A 24,813-nucleotide genomic window follows, 5' to 3' on the forward strand; every position below is an offset into this window, starting at 1 on the left:
CGAATAGAGTCATGCATTTAATCAACCAATTTACGGGTGAAATACTTTTTACTACATCGCTTAATTGTCATTTTTTTGCATTCGGCAACCATTGTTCCAAGCACCACATTATTGCGGCTACGTTCCATTTCTATGACGTTCCTCCGCCATTTATAATTTTGCGTGGAAGAATTCATGTGGTGTTCAGAAAATTTCCGCAAATTTGTAGCAGTAATATAGAAAATAAAAACCTTATATTTGCTGTGTATTGTACAGATAAAACTGTGCGGCAAATAGTTCTCTATATAAAACATTTGTTTAACCCAATTGGTGCTGTGTTTTGTGCATAACTTTTGAAATTAAAGTTTGCTTGGGAGTGTGGAGATTTTTTTTCAACTGCAGTGAAAAAATTAGAGATATCAAAAATGAGTGAATTTGCTGGATCACAATCCAATTTAAACCAATCACAAGCGTTTGCTGCTGCTTTACAACGAGCTAAGCAGGTAAATTTATATGAAAAAATATATTTTGGAAAATCAATTTCTACAGTCGCTTTCGCGTTCTAACACATATACCACACACTCACATGTATATTTAGATTGCCGCAAAAATACAACCAAATACCGCCCAGGGTAGCGGAAGTGTACCTAGCGCTGGGCCCCCCGCTGGTCCACCAGCTAACGTTGGATTTAAGCGTTCTCATGAAGACGGCGATTCGGGTCCCGAAATGAAACGCTTCACTAGTCCTACCAATGACTACAATAATTCTAACGGCAGTAGCGTTGGTGGTGGTGGCGGAAGTAATCCTGGCTCAACCAATATTTCGCAAGCATTGGCACAAGCTACAGCAGTTGCGCAGCGTCTCGCGGCTACAGCTGGCACTACAGTAGAAGAGCAAATACGTATTCCAGAGTCGCTTGTAAACTCGGTGCTGGGACGTGGCAGTACAGAAACTATAACTCAAATTCAGGGTGAATCTGGCTGCAAAGTACAACTATCGCAAGATCAAGGTATATAATAACTAAGATTGGCAATTATACTCTTTATAGAGAATATCGAAAAGTAATCTAATAATCTGAAGGAGCAAACTGTTTTTTTTATCCGTTCAAAAGTTATTAACAAAAAACAGTTTTTCATTGTTAATACACAAAGTTAATGCACTTCACTTCACTGAAGTTTGCCCCCAAATGTATTTAGGGCTGGAATTTAGAATAATGTCCATTGGGCAATTTTTGGCAAACTATTATGTCTTTATTAATGACTCTTGGTGGAGATGTTAGTGAGGTGTTAAGGAATACTCTTTATAACTCCAAATTATTCGGGAAATAATAATTTCGTAATTATTTGCCTTAAAAATGCCCTCGGGCACTTCACTATAATTTGCCTCATTACACTATATATTTTTTAACACTTCACTAAAATTTACCAAATATACACTCACACGCGTGTTTCTACTTATTTTTATCCTTATATTCGAATAATTTTTATTAAAATTAAATGCAAATGCATTTGCCCATACAATCACTTTCCAATTTTAAACGCGAAGGCCGCCCACGCGGAAAGGAGTTCTACTCAAAAATGCTGTGGATTGCGTAGCCGAGTTGGACTGATGAGGGTTTTTTTTAAGCCGACATGCGAAAAAAAGTTATATACATGAGGACCCATTTATAAAACTGATCGAAGCAATACAATACACTTATAAAACGTAATTTTGGCTTTTAATTACTTTATTATTTTTTGTGATACACTGTTCCACTGAACATCCCTGCATACGAACTTCGTTTTTATTTCAGGTGTATGGCAACACCAACCTTTCGCTAAATTAGAGAACTTTAACATTAAATTACTTATAAACTATAAGCTTCCGGCAGGTTCGGATTTCAGTTTTGAGATGGGGATACACTCCTCTTACCCCTTCATCCTAGACTTTTTTTTATACATTTTTTCATGTACTCCATAAAATGTATAATTACCCTTAGATTTAATAAGTATTATATGTGCTAAGTCATTTTTTTTTGTAATAGATCGAGTCGTAACACTACGTGGCTCACGTGAAACTGTAACGAAAGGACGTGAGCTTTTCCAGCAATTGTCTAATCGCAATGGAGGGGGCAATATTGAAGTGGTTTTGACAATTAATATGCCGCCGCCTGGCCCGACCGGTTTCCCTCCATACCAAGAAATTATGATACCTGGAACAAAAGTAGGTTTGGTAATTGGCAAAGGCGGTGATACCATTAAACAGTTGCAAGAGAAGACCGGCGCTAAAATGGTAATCATACAGGATGGACCAAATCAGGAAATAATTGTAAATAAGAATTTATTAATACTATTTCGTGAGCATTATAAATTTATAACTATGTTTTAGAAACCACTGCGCATCTCAGGAGATCCACAAAAGATTGAACATGCCAAGCAAGCAGTATTAGATTTAATAGCGCAGAAAGATTTGCAGGCAGCAGCACTCGCTGCACGCAATAACGGTGGTAGTGTGCAAGGCAGTGGTGGTGGTAGTGGTGGCTATAATTTCGGCAACACAGGAGAACAGTGCGAAGTATTTGTACCAAAAATAGCCGTAGGTGTGGTAATTGGCAAAGGCGGCGATATGATTCGCAAAATACAAACTGAATGCGGCTGCAAGCTGCAATTCATACAAGGCAAGAATGATGAACCAGGCGATAGAAGATGCCTCATACAAGGTACACGGCAGCAGGTTGATGACGCTAAACGTATGATTGACGGTCTTATTGAGAATATGATGGTAATTGAAAGAGGGGCTCTACAGTTGAATTTAATTTACTAATTTGGAGCTATTTGTATAAGAAAAAGTATTAATGTAGCTATTGCTTATCGTTTACAGCAACGACAACAACGCAACGCCAATAGTAATAACAATAGTAATGGCAATATGGAGGGCAACAATTCCAATTACGGTTACGGCTATGGCGTAAATCACGCGCAACAGCCACCACGTGAAGAAATCACATTTATGGTTCCTTCATCGAAATGCGGCGTAAGTAAAATTTTACATTCTTTAATTGATTTATGTCCTTAAAAATTTTTTTGTTATATTGTAGATCGTAATCGGTCGTGGTGGTGAAACAATAAAGCTAATAAATCAGCAATCCGGCGCTTATTGTGAAATGGATCGCAATGCGGTCAATCCACCATCTGAAAAGTTATTCAAATGTAAGGGTACTTCGGAACAAGTAGAAGCAGCTCGCCAAATGATAGCCGAAAAGATCAATATGGAGTTGCCAATTATTTCACGTAAGCCTATTAGCGGCAATATTCCAGGGCAGCATAACAACCAAGGTGGTTATGGCCAAAATCCAATGCAAAATGATCCAAATGCCGCTGCAGCTGCTTATCAACAACAATGGGGCGGTTATGCTCAAGGTTGGGGCGATCAAAGTCAGCAGCAACAAATGATGATGGGTGGGGCCGCTATGGGTCAAAATGCACCGGCAGCTGGTGGTGGACAACAAGCAGATTACTCAGCTCAGTGGATCGAATATTACAAGTAAATACCGCACCTAAATGTAGTTGCATATATCACAATGGATTTTTTTTAATTACAGATCAATGGGCATGATGCGCGAAGCCGAAATGATAGAACAGCAATTGAAAGCGAAACAGGGCGGTGAGTAATATTAAAGTAGAAACACTGAATGAAAACTTCATGTAAAAGTGCTGTTAATATAATTAGGTGGAAATCCGGGTCAACCAATGGGTGGTGCAGGTGGCATGCCACAACAGCAACAGGCGCAACCACAACCGCAACAACAACCACAGCAGCAGCAGCCTCAACAACAACAAGCACAGCAAGGAGGCGGAACCGCAGATTATAGCGCCCAATGGGCTGAATATTACCGCAGTATAGGGAAGATTGCCGAAGCCGAAGCTATTGAGAAGCAAATGAAGGTATGCCTTAATTATTTATTGCGCATGCGCACTAACAGATTTCATAAGTAATGTATGCCTGTTTTGTTTCTAAATAATAGCAGGGCCAGAATGGACAGGCAAATGCTGTTGGAGCTGCGAGTGCGAGTAACAACGCAGCAGCGGGCAACAATAGCAGTAGCGGCAACAATAGTGGTGCCGGCACTACTAATAACCCCGCCGATGGCGGCAACAATGCGGCGTTACAAGGTATGACACCTAGTCAATATGCACAGTATTCGCAATATTATGCTGCAGCTGCTGCCCAAGCAAGCCAGGCGGCAGGAGGCGCTGCACCCGGCTATCCACAACAAGCGGCATATGGGGGCTATGGCGCACCTGGAGGTGGATATCCAGGCGCGCCACAACCCAACATGACGCCTGGTAACATGGGTGGTGGCCCAAATGCCGCCAATCAAAACAAACAAAACAAAGGCGACAAGAATTAAAGTTTTTTTAGTATAAATATCGTATATGAGTGAAGAGGAGTAGCAGAACAAGCGACCGTGTGTAGGTGTAGCAGAAGTACCGATGTACAATACGTTGGAAACGAAGCAGATACATTGGGTGAGTTGTGTTGTGTTTCACACTTTGCTTATGTTTATGAATTTACTTGGAAAATGTAATGCTTTTTTAAAATTTCATATTTAAAACATTCGCAAATATCAATTTCATCATATTATACAAATTCATGGTTTCTCACATTTAAAACTTCTCGACATATGGTACAATTATGCATTTATATATGTTTATGAATATTTCAATTGAATAATTCCTCTACACTTTACTATTTGGTAGATTGCGCCTTATTACAATTGACAGCCAATTTACAATTTTGTATAAATTTTAATTTCACATGCTCACCGTTTACTATTTTTAATTGATTATTACTATACAAATCTATGATATGACATGCTAATATAACAAAATATATTCCAACATAAAACATTTCTTGCAGAGGTCACAAATGTCTCAATTACTTCTACTACTACTACTACTCCTTATCACTCACAGTATCTGTGAGAATGTGTTGGCGTGTGCGAGATGGGTTACATTTAATATTTAAACATAAATTTCTAGTTTGTAAGCATTATTCGTAGGAGCATCAGCACTAAAACGAAAGTAAATGCTGCAATAACGCGGTTATAGATCTTTAGCAAATGAGAAAAATATGAGATTTGAGTGCATAATTCATGATGAAATACGACAAATAAAAAACAAAAAACTTACAAGAGCCAAATGCAATTGGACGTAATTAAAGTGGCGAACAAGTTAAAACTTTTAGCGCACCAACAACAGTAATCATTTCTGCGTTATTACTTGTTAAATTGTTGTTTTAGATTATACAAAATTACAAAACAAACGAACAACGCAAAACCAACTAAAAGTTTTTGAGTGTTTTCTTAAATATATCCAATTATGATGAAGGAAGAAGTGTTTAATTAAAATTCAAAAAAAAAAAAATTAAAAGTTCGATAAGCATAGTTTTAGCTAAATAAAAATATGGAAAGTAACGTTTTAGTGAACTATGAACGCTCATAATTTTTTCCACAAATCTCGTATGAAAACTAAAACAAAATAAAATTGTATAATGTAACCTGGTTATACAGTAGAACAAGTAATTATAATACGTGGCTGAGAAACCAACCCGAATTAACGTTTTAACTTTTTATATTACCTGCAAAACCAAACATAAAAACAAGAAAAATATAATCTATTTGAATATAAACTAAAAAAAGCGATTTCCAATGTTCTTCCAACTGCTCCACCATAACAACAGCAACGAGAAGTAACAAAATCTGCATTCCACTCGTAATGTAAGTGGCACAGGGAAGCAAAAACTGGGTTGCCTAAATACGTAATGCCACACAACTACAAGAACCAAATTGCTGTACGCGCCACGCAAACATCGAACTTGGCTTCCAACAGACGTTTGTTTCATGCCATACTTCATGTCATTCAGTTCATACCGGCGTAGCAGTTCAGAAACACACAAAAAGTAGAAAAAATGAAATTAGCTGCGTGTGGTAAGCTTGGACTTATTGCAATAATGATTGATTGTTTGATTATAAATTTACTTATACTTACATACTGTCTAATACATACAAACATATATTTTATAAAATTTCTCCGCGTGAAGATGTGTGTTTATTATATTCTTAAAACAATATGAAATGTTTTCTAATAATTTTATTATTCATTGCCTAAATGCGTCATTACCATTTTGCGAATGAAATATGTCTCTGTTAATTTTCATAAATATTGAAACATGCAAATTACCATATATGTACAATATATTATAAGAAATTCAATATTTAATGTCAACATAAAGCCTATATACATACATATATAATACATATATGTACATATGTATACGTATATATTAAAACCTTTGAATATTTCAACTAATTTACGGTAAACATTATATTGTAGCGGGTTATTTAAGTGCAACAAGCAAAAATGAGGAAAATTGATAAGGCAAAAGAAAAATACGCGCACCAGCAACACATTTGTTGGCAAGTTTACATGCTAATTTTGGTCAAGTAGAAGACTCTCAGCTCCAGAGAAAAAAACTATTTCTTTTTTGATTTTGACTTAATTATTTATTTTAATATATTTTGTTTTTTAACTTTTAATTAATATATACTTTATGCATATATCTATATATAAACACTCTTGATTTCCCTCTTTCTGCATTGTAATTTCAGTTATATTTTTTTTTTTTGTTTGGGTAAAAGCGACTGCAAGTGTTGAAGTTGTCTAGCGCCTGTGCGACAAAAATGAATAGAATTGTTTAATTTTTATATTCGCTTAGTGTATCAACAGAAGTGTAGCATTGAAATTTGAACGAACCGTTTCTTTTCAGTTCGCTTAGGAAAATGAACACTAAATTCAAACAGATAAAAGTCTGTAACAACCGAAATGTTGTATTTTTGTGCTCACTTGACCGATCACCAAAGTGTTTATCTTGTGAGGAAAACTTCAATATATCACCACGTGGAGACTATGCGATTGAAGCACCTCAATTAAGTGATTGGTCATACAGTAAAGGCTTTGAAAGCAAGGAAAGAAGTGATTATCATACGCAGATCTAAACCATCACTAGCTAAAATTAGATATTTCTACTTTCCTCCAAATTAGCTACTTTGCTCAAAGGTGGAAACACGGAACCCCTTCCTTTTGCTGCATATTCAGCAATAGTACTTAAAAATCAACCAAGCAAGTAGCGTTCTATGTTTCCTTCGCCTGTAAGTATGCAAACTTTCGACTACCTGCAATCTTTTTCGTTCGCTTAGCACATTTCTGCTCTTCTCAAACGGCTTATTTAATGATATATCGTAAACGTGCACTGCTTGCATACTACAATTATGCTGATATGATTTCCTTTTAAACGCAAGCAACTTGTCGAAGTTAACCGCAAGACTCAATGTTTTTCGTTAAATGGTAATTTGCGCCAACATATGCGGTGTGCTGTAAAACTTCAATAAATAAATTCGCAATAGGCAAGTACTTTCCTCACATAACCTCACATTTTTTGCTAAAGTAATTAGGGTTGTTTTAGCAATTTAAATCACTTGCTGAAATATTTTGGGAAGTACTGCTGAATATAATTTCCCCAGCGAGTTATGGTGGAGAACGAACAAATTTTATATATCGTCGTTAGACATTTTAGGCGAGAATGAATAGTGAAGTTGAATGGTATTGTAGAAGGTTGCAATTCGGTTTCGAAATTAATTACTTCTAGTAAATTATTACTACAGCTTCACTGCGAAGTATCCGAAAATATCCGTCAAAATGAAAATATAAGAAACCCCTGCATTTCTATAGCGCATCTACCCTACCTACATAGACAAGAAACATTTTGGAGTTAACCAAATAAATCGGCTTCTTGGCTCTCGGGTTTAGGTGGCAATAAAAAGGCTGGGAGGATATCCTGCTGCAAAATATTTTAGCAAAAATTCATATTAGTTGCACAAGGAAGTTCATCGTTGTCTGAGGTGGACTTTAGCGCATATTTTCTATATTTTCTGTCTTGAAGAGCTATAGCAGAGTTGGTAAGGCTCAAGACATGACAAAGTGGCATACATACAAACCATGCATAAAACTGTTGACGTTGTGTGAGCTATGTACATTATTATTGATGCTGCAGCGTTTTAGGATGCTTTAGCCATTGGGAATTTACTCGAATTTTACTCTCCAGTTTTTGTATTGTGGGTCAGTATGAAAATAGGTAAATTGCTTTTTGTGATTTTTAAATGTATCCAACTGTTTATATACATAACTTCAAATTTCGTTTATTTATTAGCAACATTTAAACAAAATGTATGCAAAATTAAAAAAAAAAAAGTAATGGTAGATATGAATTCGTCACACTGATTTGTATGATATATTTGCTGATAACATTTTTCATTATTTCAAAACCGCAATATAAACTATGAAATGTTAGCTTTACTAATTTCTTTATATCTTTTTTTTTTTTTATATGTACATAAATGACCGATCGACTATGTTTTGCCCACCTTCCGCACGTTAAACCTTCGGGTCATTCGAATGGTCGGGCGATCGATCTTATACTTAAAGAAAGCTAGGAAAAAAGAAACAATGCGGTTCTTATATAGCATTTTATGGTAAGATTCAATACATTGCTATTTGTGGGTTGAAAAATTTACTGTCAAAATAAAAATATACAATATATACAAAATTTATGCAATTTTTCATATACCAAGTATATGTAACATATTTTTATGAAATTAAAATTTTTTTATTAACATATGTACATGATTGTGCATATTTCTTAATACTTTTAAACAATGTTTCGCTATATACTATTGTGCGTAAATCGGTATATACATATATATATATATATATTTACATTCATATAACTGAACTGTTTATACTTTTCTAGTAAGTTGGACGCAGTGTATGTGCTCCCAAACCATTTTGACCTGCATACATACGTACATACAAGCATTTGTCTATCTCTATATACGATGTTACTTGCATATACATAAATCTATTTCCAGTGCCACAGTTTCTTTAAACAGCTAAGAGCCTGCAGCGAATAATAACTTCTAGTATTCAAGTACAAGTAGTACTTACCACCCACCCACCATACCAACCTACTTCCTACAAACGTATGTACAATACAAAACAGCAGTAAATCACTTCCCAAATATGGTAAGCTGCTCTGCAAAATACCGTTGAAATTGTCACCACGTATGTACATACTATGTATTTTGTAAATTTCAAAACATATCTTTTAAATGCTGATTACGCTATATACATAAATTTTTTAAACAAAAATTCATATACCTATATAAAGCTTTATAAGTGTCCTTTATTTGTTTTGACTATTGACCCTCCATTTGATTTTTGCTCATTTATACATTCTATTATTATTATTCTTATTTACAAACATGCATATGCGCATGTTAAAATACAAAAAAAAAAACAAAAAAAAAATATGCGCGCGAGAGTCTAATTAAAATGTTGCAACATTTTAAATGACCGAAATAGACATATAAAATATTTATTAAAAAAGAAAAACAGAGAAATACGTATATTTAAACATTTACTAATTAATATATGAACGGCACTTAAACGAAACAAAATGTTTGTTTTGCTTAGAGAATCACAAACAAAAAATAATAATTCATAATTTTAAGGCTTATATAGAAATGGCAAAAAACCCCAATAAAAGTCACTTTTAGCATAGAGTTACAAATTCGTACGAAGAATGCAATTGTTTTTGTCAGCGAAAAGAATAACAACAAATAACAAAAAAATATATATATATTAAAAATAAAACAAAAACGAACGCAATTAAAAAATGCAGTTACAAAAATCCAACATGGATTTGAAACAAAACACAGAAATAAACTTTAATAAAGCATTGATTTATTTAACACCCAAAATCAAAATATATTTATACAATTTTCAAATATGAAAATTTTATGAAATATATAAATGCGTATCCACATGTGTATTATTCAGTTTTGTCTACCATACTTTCAGCGTTTTGTGCATAGGCAGTAAGAAGAAGAGCAGGACAGCAGTTACTTGTTGACAGAAGGGGAGAAAGAGGGGGCGACAAACGTATGACAGTCAGTCAGTTGATCGATGATGATCGTTGCAGGCTGGGCAGTGGAGTGTGGAGTGTGCACCTCGGGCGTCGCATATTCACAGATATCTAGCAGTTGGTCATGTAGTATGTGTGGTTTTGTTGCGGGTGTATGTGCGTGCGTGTATTGATTTTAGATTTTCGATCAAAGCTTTAGGTTTGTTTATTCTATATTACATGCATATACATTTATATATGGATATATAATTTTTCTTAGAAATTTTATAATTACTTTTTATTTCACTATATTGACTGTAATGAAATATGCGCATAACTCTACCAACATACCTACGTACGTACGTACTTACATGCATACATAATTTTATCATAACTCCGATTGTTTATATACATACATATATAATTTCTTGCTATACCCAATGTAATAATGAAATTTTCGCTATATTTATATGTATATGTATATATAAATATTTCTCGTAGTTTTTGCTGCTGAGGCTGCTGTTGCAACTGCTGCCGCCATGATGCGCAACATTTTCCTGCATTAAGCCTTTCACACATTGCTCCCCTTCCTCCTCTACTGTGTGGGCGCGACAGTCTGCAGAGACATGTATGTATGCGTGTGTGTATGTCAGCCATACAAGTAGGTGTCAGCAGCAAAGTGAGCGAGCGCAAATGCACGTACATTTCTCATTTTTACATGCTATTTATAAATATTTGAAAAATATTATACAGTAGATTCTGTTTTTATGCGGTTTTGAAATAGTGCGGTTTTCTTTTTAATTAAAAAATGCATGTCCACCTATCGGGAATTGTACATATAAACAAGATTCTAAACCAGCTAAGCAAAAACTCATCACAGATTATATCAAAAATGCTAACCCTACAAGTATGGAACCGCCTGCATCACCATCCAGATCAGACGTGTACATTTCCTCAAGTGATGGAAGTGATTTTACGCCAAATCCTAAACGAATGCGCAACATGCGGGTATTGTCTGATTCCATTTCTGACGATGTAAATTTATTTTTCGATTCTGACGTTTCTTAAATAAAGATATAATTTTCAAAAATACAATTTTTTGTTTATGCGATTTTATTTAATTATTTCAGATTCATGCAGTCTATAGAGAACGTATCTATAGTTATAATATGGGACTAGTACTCTTTTTTTTTTATGCGATTTTATTACATTATTTCAGATTTATGCGGTTCTTAGCACTTTTGAAACGTATCTATAGTTTTTCTATAGAACTGGTAGCTTTTTTTATGCTGTTTCTTGCGGAACGTATATACCGCATAAAAACAGAATCTACTGTATTTACCTTTTTTTTGTGTACATTGATATGTAATTATATTTGGCTATTTTTAAGCATTCGTTGTTAGCCTAAAAGATTATGCAGAGTTGTAGTGGAGGTTGGATAGTATCATAGTTGCGCAGTGACTTAATTTTCGAGAGAAACTATAAAAAAATAGCGTACTGAGAAGAAGGTTTCAAAATAGCCAGCTTTAGAAATCCTAGATTGGTGGGTAGGCATGCACAGAAGATAATTGGAAAGAGAATATGAAAAAAAAAATGTAACCAAACATCTACAATGGCATCATCAACCGTTTTTTCCAAAATTTACTGAGAACCACGGAGTAACAGCACCGCGGTGTGCATCTAACTGCTGTCGTCTGGATATGGAAGCACGTTAAAGTCCTACTTATCCAAGGGGTGAGGTTTAGCGCACTAGACAGTGCTAGTTTATAGAGACTCTTACCATCTTTCTAAACTCCCGATTTCCGAATGTAATTTTTGGGGTACAACCACTACCCATTGCAGACGAAAATTTTAAACTGCATCGTGGGACCAGCGTGACTTTGGCACAATTACGTTCTGGATACTGTAGCAGGTTAAACTACTACCTATACAGAATCCACCCCGAAGGTACTTCACACGATAATATCCACCTGTTTAAGTGACCTCTTAAACTCACTCTCGCTAAAAGTCCCCTCCTTATGGACCCAACAGCAACAACTACTTATCTAAAATTGGCCTAGGCATACTCATATGAAGGTAGCCTGCACGACACTAACCACTTCTTCACATATCCCCTTTCCCTCTGGATTCGAAACCGAGTGATTTCTGAGCCTTAGTTGATATAGGCAACGACGATCGATGACTTGACTGGGCTTGGATGGGTTTTGTAAACTGCTACAACAATAACAACAACCGCATTATGCAAAACCTTCTGTATTCTTAGCTGTATTAAGTATTTAACTTTTTGATGGTTTAAATAGGCAAATCAGTAGTATGTGAAAAAGTTGCCAGAGCAAATTTTTAATTCAATTTGCTCGGTTTTTCAATCGAATCAACAATCAATATGTTTTTCCGTCACTTTCTATTTGAGTAGGTATTTGTTTAATGAGTATTGATGAGAATGAACAAAATATTGCAAAAAACTTTAAAATCGAAAATGTTAAAAAACAATATATCGAAAGTTGGTCTTTGTTTTTGAGAATAACTAATCTAAATGCCCTACTCTCATAGGTAGATTTTATTTTTTATTTATTTATTTATTTTTTTTTCGGAATCTTGCTTCGAATCCTTATCTCCATAGTGCTGGCATTTCGCACGTTTTTAATCAATTTTTGGGACTCCTGATTTAGATACAAGCCATAGATTTCTTGAATCGTGATAAAATAGCAGTCATTGGCCATATCTCTGCAAAAAAATTGCAATTCATTGCATGAAGCAGATTAAAAAAATAAATATCTCAAGTGAAGTAAGAAAAACTCATTAGTTCCTAAAAGAAAGAAACTCGCAATCCTAGTCACCCACAAATACGAAAAAACTCAAAAAAGAAAAACAATTTTTCGCACATAAAAATAAAATTAAAATTTGTTTCGCACATAAAAATGCATTCATTCATTAATCAATCCTTTAGTCCCTTCAAAATATTCCTCCATATATGTAGATATAACATAACTCCATTTGTGCCAGTGTTTTTTCCAATCCCCGAAGCACTTTTACATGGTTTTGCGCTCTTCTCGAGCTGTTGTCTTAGTCTCCTCTATCGAAGCGTATCTTGTTACTTTCTTTTTAGTTTAAGGTCCAGGAAGAAGAAAACCAAGTCCTAAGCTTTTCCTATAGCTCAACGCAACAGCGTATTTCCGTAACCTACCTTTCTTTTTTATTACAATAATTTTTTGTTTTTTTAACAAATCTCGTATATCTCACTAAGAATGAGCGGAAATTAGTTTTCGAAAATAATTATTACGAACACAAAAATTTTCTAAGACATTTGGGTCTGTTAGATCTTTACTAAGGTTGCACAATGGAAGCTGCTGCTCTTGGGAAGGCAATTCTGCATATTTAGTTTTAAGATCTTATATTTTACAGCCGCATTGGGGTACACAAAAATGGTAAAAGCTCAACAGGAATTAAAATGATGCGAGACGCTAAAAAAAGGAGTCATCTTTTAACGGAAATGGGAAGTAATCATAACGGTATAGTAAGCTTATAGAGTACAACTACGAGCCTCAGCTCCGCTTAGTAAGTATGTAACCGGCAGGGGCTGAAAGAAGACAAAATGTTTAACAAAATTTGCTATACATAAATGAAAATCGTCAACAGTTTCGCAATCAAATAAATGAATTTGAGCGCAATATTTCCATAATTTTTAAAATGGCATATTATTGATTGTCGTTAGCTATATTATAACTGCATATTGTTTTAAAATGAAAATATATGTATTAAAAATTGTTTGCTGACTTCCTGATATGCAACTCACCTTTTCTCTAATATGTGTACTTTCAGGATGTCGTGCACACGCATACACACACTTTAGCACATCCACCGATCGAATCGCTTTGGTTCTTGAATTACCTATCAACTGATTTAGAATAAAACCGCCTATCTTATCTTTCACATTTTAAATTTTCAAATAATGCATTGTATATTTTCTTCACAAATATGTACTAGACGAACAAAAATTGATGGATAAATTTCTTCAAATTTTTATAATTGATTATATTTGACTATGAAGATTGAAGTTATCAAATTTCGTATTTCGTATCTCTTTCAGCAAGCGCACACACGCATGCTCAAACGTATTTGTTTTTTGACCACCTCCTTCCATGCAATACTCGCACAACATCCTAGGCTTGTGTGTGTGTGGGCGTTCCGTAGATTTTTCAGTTTGTGTGATGCTGATCGTAGGATGTCTGTACAATGAAGACTAAACGAAAGGCAAAAAAAAAAATTATTAATCTACTAAGAGCAAAAGATATGCAAAAATGTGAGGCATCGTTTTTTTGAGTTCTTGAAAATCAGGTAATTTTATTTTCAATTGTGATTTGATTTTATGTCAACATTTCAACTATGTACATTTGTAAATTTGATATACATATTCAACATGTTTATAAGCAAAAAAATGAGGATATGCCGATTGTAGTGTAGAAAATCTTATTCCATAGATAGATGAATTTGCATGGGACCGCTTTAACTATTTTGCCTTAAATAAATAACTCTGATGGCTTAATTCGATGACGTATTACAGAAACTACCAAAACAAATTGAAGATTTTGAATTAATTTTTCAATATCTCGCTTGGATTTTGAGATATAAACAACGGTATGTCCACCTAACGCTTATTTGTAATAGCCTAAAGTAGTCGAGATATAGTAAATCGTTTTCCCATAAGAGGTGTTATTTTAATATTCAAAGATCGGATGTTTATTTCATTATAAAGAGGAAGGTATGCCGTTAATAGTGGAAAATAACATCAGGCAAATGACCACCACGACCACGCTTACAGGACAATATCCTTTTCATGAAATTTTCTATAACCGAATTGCAAAGTGGCTGCCCTATGTCCTCGATAGCCTCACGAATTCCATTTTTTGAGGTCTTGAATCGACCCTGGGCTGTTAGTGTAGATCTTCCCTTTCACGTGGCCCCAAAGAAAAAAGTCACAAGGTGTTAAATCACAAGATCTCGGTGGCCAATTGTAATCACCTCTTCGAGAGATAACACGGTCCGGAAACATTCCCCGTAAGAGATCAATGGTGTCGTTGCTTGTGTGGCACATAGCGCCGTCTTGATGAAAATACACGCTGTCCAGATCAATACCATTTAATTGCGGCCATAAAAAATCGTTAATAATCTCTCGATAGCGTAATCCATTTCAAAATAACAACTGTTATTGAAAACCCCTTTAGATGCAGACACAAACGCACGATATGCAGAATGCAGAGGTTCGGCCAACAGCATCAGACTGTTAACCGGCTCTCAGCGATTTTGAAGGAATCAGCTGATTTGCTGACGTAACCGGGGCTATGGCATTGGTTTATTTACAACAAAACTGAGAGTGTGGTGGTAATATAAGAAAAAATGAACTCAGCCTACGCTTATGCTACTTCGTTATTCGTCTGAACACCGTTTGATTGGACGAATGTATGAATGCGTGTGAAATGAGCGGGCAAAATTCTGCCGCCGAATCCCCGAAGTTACTTTCACAATTTTGCCTTGGTTGGCCAAACCTGCAAATATATCAGATTGTTCAGAATGTCTAGAGATAACCATGTTTGCCTGTTTCCTCTAGTGAAAACTTTTATATCTCGGCTTACAAATTACCCTTGGTCTAAGGTAAATCGGTATTAAAAATGAGCAAATACAAGAAATACAATATTCTTGTAATTAGTAAAAAGTGCCCTTCGTTGCACCCGAGTCGGGTCAGACTTTGGAGGTGAATTTAACATTTTTCTATTATCGCTAATGACTTGAGCTTCCAGGTAATTTCCTAAAATTTAATTTTCTATCGATTTATGGATATAAGCTTTTAAAAAGGACCCTCGAACAGGACGAAAAAAGGTCAGACCTGGGTGCCCAACCGAAGGTTTTATGAAACTATCAAACGAAGTATAATATGCGAGCATACATTGAGTTTGAAAGATTATGGGAGCATCCCCACCTGTCAGACTAATCTTTTGTTTTTTCATTTCCTTCCGTCTTGTTGTTTGTAGAATTTGAGAAATGTGAATTGTAATTAAGGGCTCCACCTACAACCCAGCATTATCTTAGGTTTACTAAGGGAATTTGGTTTGGATCAGGTACCGTGATGAGTAGAGGGAACTAAGTACCACGAGGTCGAAGTGCAAACCTCATTTTCATTCGGGGTACTGCTTGCTTTCAAGTAAATTGGCTTGCATTTTTGAAATTAATCCATACGACCCCCAACGTGATTGTCTGAGAGCAAATAAACTTCATATGTCATTCTGGCCGTCTATATGCTTGTTTGAGTTTATTATATTGTAATGAAAATTTAAAGATTTCTATCTAAGCTCAAATAAATCACAGTTGGTTAATATTAGGAATGCTCGTAGGCCGCATTGGCCAGCAGCCATGCAACCTTTCATGCAACAGAAATCTTAATTTGGTATATAAATGCAGATAAAGAAATGTAATCTAGGTCTATGCATAAACATAAATATTAAATTTGAATTTTTTAGAAAAAAAAAACACGCCCTCAGACTTTTTATATGTGCATATATACAGTGATGTGCGATAAAATAGAGCCACACCCTTCTTGTCACTTTCTAAGTTTCAATAACTAACTAGTTTACTAATCATATGCAATCATTCTGAAAAGAAATTGCGCTTTAATATTTTAAATACCAAACGGGTGTGTGTTGAAATAGGACCAAATAACAATAAAAGTTTTATTTCAAGCTAAATTCATTTTGGATTCTTTATTATAATTTTCGGTCGAACTCTTAAATTTTTTTTTTATCAAAAATAAGTTATAATTTCATTGGATGATACGTAATATTTTTTTTATTATTTTTTTTTTTTTTATTAAATCATGTATTGTTATGAAAATGTCAAAAGTCAAATTTTAACTTAACAGAGAAGAAAATATTGAACGCAAAAACGAAATTGCGCTAGAGTCCGGCTTGACACCTAAAAGTACACGGCGGAAACTAATATTTTTAACTAATATAGAAAGATGGGTATGTTAATTATAATACTAAAATCGAGTAGCTGGAGGTAAAATTTTACTGAGATATTTACATCAGACATCAAACATAGAAAAATAATTGTAATAGTTGAGTTCTGCACGAAGATGATGGAAAGTGCCGCCAAATGTAATTAATATACGACCAGCAAAGCAGCTGCTACTTTGCAAGAGCGAATTCTGCGTTTCGTTAAAAATTAGTCTTCTGTGAGGTCTTTGATTCTCAAAAAACAGTAAAATTCTGTAAAGTCTGTTACCTTAAAATCTGTGGTTCTAAAAATGTTCGGTTCTTTCTATTTCATCGCACACCACTGTATCTATGTATGAATTTAGGCTTAACCAAATTTCATAATTGGTTCTAAACCCCAACCATAAAATAGTTATTAAAATTCCTCGAATTTGTAATTTAAATTTTTTGAGCAACCCATTCCCTGTGTCTTGGAATTCGAAATCTATTCATGACTAATACTCCTACATTGTGTTTTAAACAAAAAATCAAATACACCCGTCGACAAAAAGAACCCACACACCTCTTGTGACTATAAATTTTTACACTTCAATTTATTTAATTTTCATTAAAAATATATTTGAATTTTTAACAAGAGTCGTATGGAAGAAAATACACAATATCATCAATAAAACTTATTTTTTAACAACCAGCAATTTTTGAGTCACTTCAAACTTCCAATTTTACTCTGGTTAAACAAAATTTCCTTAATTCATACAAAGTTTGGCACTTTGATTCATATGAATGTGAAAATTTATAATCTCAAGGGTGAATTTTTTTTTGTCGACGTAGTGATGGTAACTATCAAAGGTCCAGTTTCTGACGAACTGAATTATTTGTCTTTTTATCTAGCAGTTTAAAAGTGAGCATAATTTTTTTGTACTAAATAGTTATTTTGTATATACACTTTAGGCTCCATGTATTAATGTTATTGTTTTCCATTGAGATTCAAGGGGTTGTGACGCGCAATATATAGCCTATCCAATCCAAGTGTCAACCTCTCCTACGCGCGGTGAATCTTGTTATAAATATATGCGAGTATATATAGCAGGCGAGGCTCTGGCGACCCCAACTTTTTGGCGGGGGAGAAAATAGTTTAAAACATCGTAAAATTATGACAAAGAAGATCAAACAAAATCCGCATCCACACAACATTAATGACCGACTTTTCCTTTAACGTTTGCAAGATTGGTTGGCAGCTGAAGTTTTATTAAAGCTATAAAAATATATGTACGAGTATGCTAACAATATTTTAATGGAATTGGGAGCAGCCCAGCACGTTTGGAAATCCTCAGTGGCTACTTTTTCCGAAATTCGGCAATAAGTTTATTTCTTCAGCTTTAGCGACCGAAGCTTTGCTTGATCGGCAATGTCGGAGAACTACACACAACAGAAAAATTGTGGCCGTGATTTATGTGGTACTTTTTTAAACTGTGTAACAACGTGAAAATAAATATATGTATATCGCCCTACCTCATTAAAAAGCCGTACTGCACGGAAAGTGGAGAGCACAAAAAGGAGAGATGCAAGCGTTCAAGAGATCTCTTAATTGAGTTATTCAACCTCTAACTGTGTCGATTCAATGAACTTGTTGTTGTAGCAGTATAAACATTCCCCATACTTAAATACGGGGAATGCTGCTGGAGTGACAATCCTTGGCCGGATATAAATCCGAGTCGTTTCGGTAAGTTAGAATCGACTGTCGTGGAAACGACGTTGCGATCAACGTAAAACACAAAAACAAAACAAACCACTTGTGTACAACAACTGACATACGATAAAAGCATAGATATACCTCCGTCCTAATGGACGTCGACAAGACAGCCCAAACATGCCTGACAACCTCCTCGAGCTTGTCGAACTGGTTCCTGTCCTAGCTGTCAGTGGTGGGGGACAAGACAACCGCACTGACGGGATACGTCAGCAACTCAGACACCGCAAGGCAAACTGGATGCAAAGCTCAATTATCTTGGGCATCCTTACCACACTCCTATGTAGCGTCGGGATATATCTTCGCAAATACAGCAGCGAGAACAACTTCATCCAGAACAACGGCAACAGTGATACCCGTACAAACGGAAGACGAACCCGTGGGAGGTCAAAGTTTTTAATAGCAGGGCAAGACATGCCACTTACCGTAAAGCAGGCCATCGCAGAGGGGATATTGTCTCCAGCGAGTACCACGTCTACTACTCTTGCTCTGCCCCGGAACATGGTAGACGCTCTTGAAGGTGTAGACCTCTTGAGGTGCAACACGTTTGCCAAATATGAAGCAGACAACCCGGAGCTAGCCACGTTGTGGAAGACAGCTATGGACGTGATATACGGGACGTACCCAGTGACCCGAACCGCATCCCGTCCGCATCGGTGATATACGAGAAGGTCGCAAAAGATAAAGTAGCGAACAACACCAACCCGTCTGCTGAGACAGTCTTAACTCCGGTGTTCCCAACTTCCGTCTCACTCTACCTCTGAGGCTTATCAACGTTGCGATTGGTCGTCTTAGTTGGCCTTGGCCGATAGTTAGGCGCCGCCCTCTGTGAGGATCTTTTAACGGAACACTGATTTTGGATACACATTTCAAACACTATTCAAGGTAAGTCTTTGCATGAAGAAAAAAAAAATGCTATTGTAAATAAAGGCAGAAATTAATTGTCATGTTAAGGTGGCTGGTCATTCAAATTTATTAGATTGAAAGGTCCTAAAAGTATATATATACTAGCTTTAACCCGCGGTCCCACTCGCGTAGGAGTAGTTTTGAGGGTTTTGGATATGTATATAAAAGAATTACAAACAATGATTTCATAGAAAATAATTTTTTTATTAATAACCTCGTTGAATAAAATCAAAACAACCAATCAGAAAAATATCAAGCAAAATTATTTTTATTAATTTTCTATCTCAAACCGTTTTTGAACTTTGCATTTGGGTCATAGTTGAACAGCTTATGCGGATTATGAAGTCTAGAGTGTGCTATAAATAGTGGGAAAGAGGAAAAACTAAGATTTTTTAGATTAAATTTAAGCAAATATTCGATTATTAGTGACGAATGAAGTGGTGGCGCGGCCTGACGGCTGTGGGAAGGGAGTTCCATCATAAAAACATGCCTATAACCTTCATTGGGTGAAAATATAAATGTATACATATTTTTACGTCATTTGGTGTTGTCGTTTCGTAGTGATGCGCGGACAACGTACAGACATTCACCTTTATAGTAGATATATATATATACATATACACATATATATATTTTTTTTTGTTGTTCTTTAAACTGATAAAATAAAACTGGCCTAATCGAAAGGATGTTTTTTTTACAGTTGAAATGTTAAATATAACCGTGTGTATTCAAAGGGGTACTAGACTCTTCATAAGCGGGGAACTAAAGGCTACGCCCACGGCAGCGATGATTGTCATGCTGCACTTATTATCGATTGAGGTCTACGGCAAACAGCTGGCGGCGAAATCGGAACTTAGATTAAGATAATCTTCTAACTTAGCAGAAGAGGTCACGCAAGAATATATATATATATAACCTTTTGGGTGTTTGGCCGAGCTTCTCCTCCTATTTGTGGTGTGCGTCTTGATGTTGTTCCACAAATGGAGGGACCTACAGTTTCAAGCCGACTCCGAACGGCAGATATTTTTAAGAGGAGCTTTTCCATGGCAGAAATACACTCGGAGGTTTGCCATTGCCTGCCGAGGGGCGACCGCTATTAGAAAAATGTTTTTCTTAATTTTGGTGTTTCACAGAGATTCGAACCGACGTTCTCTCTGTGAATTGCGAATGGTAGTCACGCACCAACCCATTCGGCTATGGCGGCCGTTTGTTTTTGTTGTTCTTGTAACTGAAAATAAAACTGGGCTAATCGAAAGGATGTTTTTTTACAGTTGAAATGCTAAATACAATTTTTCTTTGTATCCAGAAAACACTTCATATGCACGTGAAACTATAGACTTTATATAGTAATGCTGCATACTCAGTTTCTTATTATCTTATTGATTAAATTTTTAAAAAAATTGTAAAGGACTTTAAATTGCAAAGACAACACGTATCCAGAGGTATCCATTGCGTATACTTAATATCGTAGGGAGAAAGTTTTTAATGATTCTTTTACGGTTTTATAAAACAGCAAGAACGAAATTATGTATGTATTACGACAGTTATGGATATACCTTCAAGATATTATATATACTATATATATATTGTTTGTTTTATTATATTATTTGTTTTTGAAAATAATTCATTTGAAAATTTTAACGATATTTACGGATACATTTTTCAAAGGACACATTTTCAATAAATATCCTCTTTTTCCGTTTCATATCCATATGAATATGATAGAGTCAGTAAAACTATTTAAAAAACCATATTTTGAAAATTTAATCCTTTGAAACTTTGCAGTCCTTTAAAAAGTTAATCAATGAGAAAATGGGAAACCGGGTGTGCAGCATTACTAATAAAATTCATAATTTCATTTTATTGGTTATGAGGTAAATGGTCCATACCAAGGGAAGCATTCTCAAATAAATTTTTCTACAATAAATTTTTTGTAAACTGCGATGAGAAGGACGTCTGACATTTCGCCTAGCTTCATTTCCAAATCAATATAGTTTTATTTCATCGCTCCAAAGTATGATATACCATTTTTTCATACCCTGTGGCTCACACCATGACTTGCGCTCTTGAGCAAAACTTTTGCTGCTCCTTAAATTTGCTTCTTTCAACTGTGGAACTTTACGAGCTATTCTGCCCAGTAGGTTCATGTTACATAATCGACGCCGTACAGATCTCGCTGATACTACGCTGTTTATTTCAGTTGCAATGGCCTTTGATGACTTGAAAATGATCCCTCTTGACAAGAGTCACAATTGAATTATCAGTAGTTCAAGTCGTTTTCTTTTTGCCATCACGTCGTTCTGTGAATTTCTTGGGCTTAAGGGCATTTATATCGAATTTAAATCTCAAAAATTTTCTCTCGTTCTAAATTTTTCCGTGCGGCACGAGGGAATCGATAGATAAGGCAGCGTACATATTTTAATGATCATAACTGTATGTATCTAAATTTTGTTTCCACTTTTTTTATTATTTTTTTTATAAACGTTTATAGTTTTGGTTAAATTTCAGAAGTACGTCATCGAAAACTGAAATAAAAACAAACTAATCGATTACTGAAAAAATCAGCAGCAAACACAACTTCGGATTTCGCCAAAGTCTCCAAGTGATACATACATAAATGCAACGTGTTGACAGCTCTAAGGTAACTTAACATATAAGTATGCAGATTGTTACAAAATAGAAATGTTTTCCTTAAGAATAAGAAGTGTTTAAAGTAAAAAACAAAAAAATTTTAACATTTTGCTTCAAAAAGTGATGAAACAAATTTATTAAATATGAGCAGCTCTGAGGAAAATTACCGTAGCATAAATATGTAGATAACTACAGATAAGAATATTTACCGGTTTTTAATAAGAAGTACTTAAGATAATAAGAAAAATCTACTCAAAAATTGGAATGAACCATACCCTTTTTATATATATTACAAAGTTGAAAGACAACTTTTCTGACTATTAATTAACATTTTAATTATTTATACTTATATTTGTATGCCATATTGTTACCAAAACGCATCCACGCGATAACCAGCATTTTATTCGAATTTTCTTATTTTTACAAACATTAGAGCATTAAACACAAAAATAACGACTTAACGAGTTAAGAAAAAAATTTAACACAAATTTGCTTTTTTTAGTTTTGTAATATGTTTTGTTTGCGTTGTGGTATGAAGTTTCAGAAATGTTTGTTACGAGCTTTGTGCATTTTGGTAACATATAGGCCACGAAAAGGCGACAAGGTAACCAGCGCCAAGGCGAAAAATGCTATACTCTTTTTAAGACACTTCTGAACAATATATATTTTTCTTGTTATGGCATAAACTTTCAATGTACGCAGGAAAAATGGCATAAAAATTGAATAATTTATTTTATTATTATTATTTAATTATTCATTTGAAATTAGTGTTCTGATGGCATATTAATTTTTTTTTTTCAGTTTCAAAAAATTATCTTAAAAACCATGTCAATTTTATGAAATTTTATTATGTTTTTTATCTAACATATTTTTAAAAAATTTTAATTAAACAATGAAATTTTATTTACAGCATTTGCTTACTATGAGTAATGCACACACAACTAAAGAAAGATCATATCGCAACAAATAACGAGTATTTTTGCTTAGGAGTTCAAGTGTTTATGAACTTTGATGCACTAAATAAGAAAAAAATAAATAAAAATAAAAATGAAAACTCGCGAATGAATAAATGGGCTTTTCCCACTTTTATAAACTAATTTTGAAAATAATTAAAGATTACATCAGATGAAAATTAACTTGTTATCATAAACAGGCAAAGAGCATAGCGCTGTAAAATGATCAAGTAGATCAAATTGATCAAGTAAATCAAATTCGAAAATGTTGCAGTTCAAAAACCCTTAAAGTTGTCCTTAGGGAAATCAAGTAGAGTTTTGTTGTAATAAGATCATGCACTACCGGATCGTCTTAGATTTTTATCCTGCCAAAAGCAGTTACACCATAAGCATTTCCCACAAATTTTTTCGGTGTTGGTTTTTTGGTTTGTTTTACCAAAATTTTCTTTTACGCAATTGCTTTTTTTTCTCTCTCTCTCTCTCTTTCTTTTTCTTTCTCTCGCAATTGTGACTGCGACAAAAATTCTTTTTAATTTTTTCCCCACTTTCAGGCATTTATTAAAAAAACAAGGTTTCATTCAACTTTTTTAACACATAAGTTTCCGTACTTTTCGGACTATTTAAAGTTGTTGCTATGGCATTGTGCGACAAATGACCATTTTCTTGCTTTTTGTGCACAACTTTCTCCGCAAGCTCACTCTTAAGCGAACAAATTTTGAAGAATACTGTAATCAAATAATTTATAAGAATTCTTTTTCATTTCTTTATTTTTATTTCAAGCTGGGCATCTAGCTTGTAAAGCAATTGTTTTATTTCTGATTTTTTACATGCTACGTACAAGCGTTTTTATAGGAATTTTAGTTTTAAACCACTGAAAGCAATTGTCATCATTCTTTGGAATGAATTAGGTGCTACCTTTAAGCCATATGGTAGTCTAGTAAATCTGTATGAACCGTTGTTGGTTGAAAAAGATATTAAATTTCTTGAATTTTTATCAAGTTCTATTTAATGAAATTCAGTCATTAGATCGAGACATGAAAAATACTTTGCCCTACCGAGTTGGTATAAAATGTCATCTATTCTCGGTAACGGGAATTTATCTGCAATTAATTTTTTGTTGATTTGTCTGTAGTCGATTACTAATCTCCATCTTTTTTCAACTGAGTTCGGTAGAGACTTTTTTGGTACCAATAGTATTGGACTATTGTATTCTGAAAATGATGGTTCGACTATTTTGTCTTCTATAAGTTTGTTTACTTGTCTCTCAATTTCATCCTTATGTGTGTGGGGTATACGGTAGTTCTTTATGTATACCGGATGTTTGTCTTTAACCATTAACTTTTGCTTATAAAAATTATTTGTTGTTATTGTTTCTGTTTCTAACCCAAATATGTCACTGTATTCGGAACATAGGTTTGTCAATTGTTTTTCATATGTTTTAGGAAAATTTTTTCTCAATTTGTTGAGAATATCCGTTTTTCTTTGTGCATTACCTGTGTCATTGTTTATTATTAATCAGAAACATTTTCAGTTAAAATGTTGCTTTGCTTTAAAGATACTGTATTATGATTTGTATTTAAAATGCGGATATAGGCGTTGTCAGATTTT

At 34.5% G+C, this 24,813-nt stretch overlaps 1 protein-coding gene across 6 annotated transcripts; it reads left to right on the top strand.

The window, feature by feature from the left end:
• Positions 1-161: 161 nt before the first annotated feature.
• LOC128867961 (far upstream element-binding protein 3) lies at positions 162-23,349 on the top strand. 6 transcript variants are annotated; one of them, XM_054109604.1, is made up of 12 exons: positions 162-482; positions 578-989; positions 2,004-2,287; positions 2,348-2,740; positions 2,840-2,992; positions 3,057-3,502; positions 3,561-3,622; positions 3,689-3,903; positions 3,984-4,488; positions 4,880-19,600; positions 22,130-22,262; positions 23,163-23,349. In XM_054109604.1, the coding sequence occupies exons 1-9, from the start codon at positions 405-407 to the stop codon at positions 4,368-4,370; spliced, it is 2,430 nt and encodes an 809-aa protein (XP_053965579.1). In that variant the 5' UTR covers positions 162-404; the 3' UTR covers positions 4,371-4,488; positions 4,880-19,600; positions 22,130-22,262; positions 23,163-23,349. The 6 variants fall into 6 exon arrangements, with proteins under 6 accessions (XP_053965579.1, XP_053965580.1, XP_053965578.1 ...); XM_054109605.1 differs by having other exon boundaries at positions 22,113-23,349; XM_054109603.1 differs by having other exon boundaries at positions 22,130-23,349.
• The last annotated feature ends 1,464 nt before the right edge of the window (positions 23,350-24,813 follow it).

This window comes from Anastrepha ludens, chromosome 6, assembly GCF_028408465.1.
Source record: "Anastrepha ludens isolate Willacy chromosome 6, idAnaLude1.1, whole genome shotgun sequence".
Taxonomy (NCBI): domain Eukaryota; kingdom Metazoa; phylum Arthropoda; class Insecta; order Diptera; family Tephritidae; genus Anastrepha; species Anastrepha ludens.

Excerpts from the sequence above, each read along its gene's own strand:
- LOC128867961 (XM_054109605.1), top strand. The coding sequence starts at position 405 with ATGAGTGAATTTGCTGGATCACAATCCAATTTAAACCAATCACAAGCG. Across the intron at positions 3,623-3,688 it reads ATTGAAAGCGAAACAGGGCG|GTGGAAATCCGGGTCAACCA; the intron begins GTGAGTAATATT and ends TAATATAATTAG. Across the intron at positions 3,904-3,983 it reads CTATTGAGAAGCAAATGAAG|CAGGGCCAGAATGGACAGGC; the intron begins GTATGCCTTAAT and ends TCTAAATAATAG.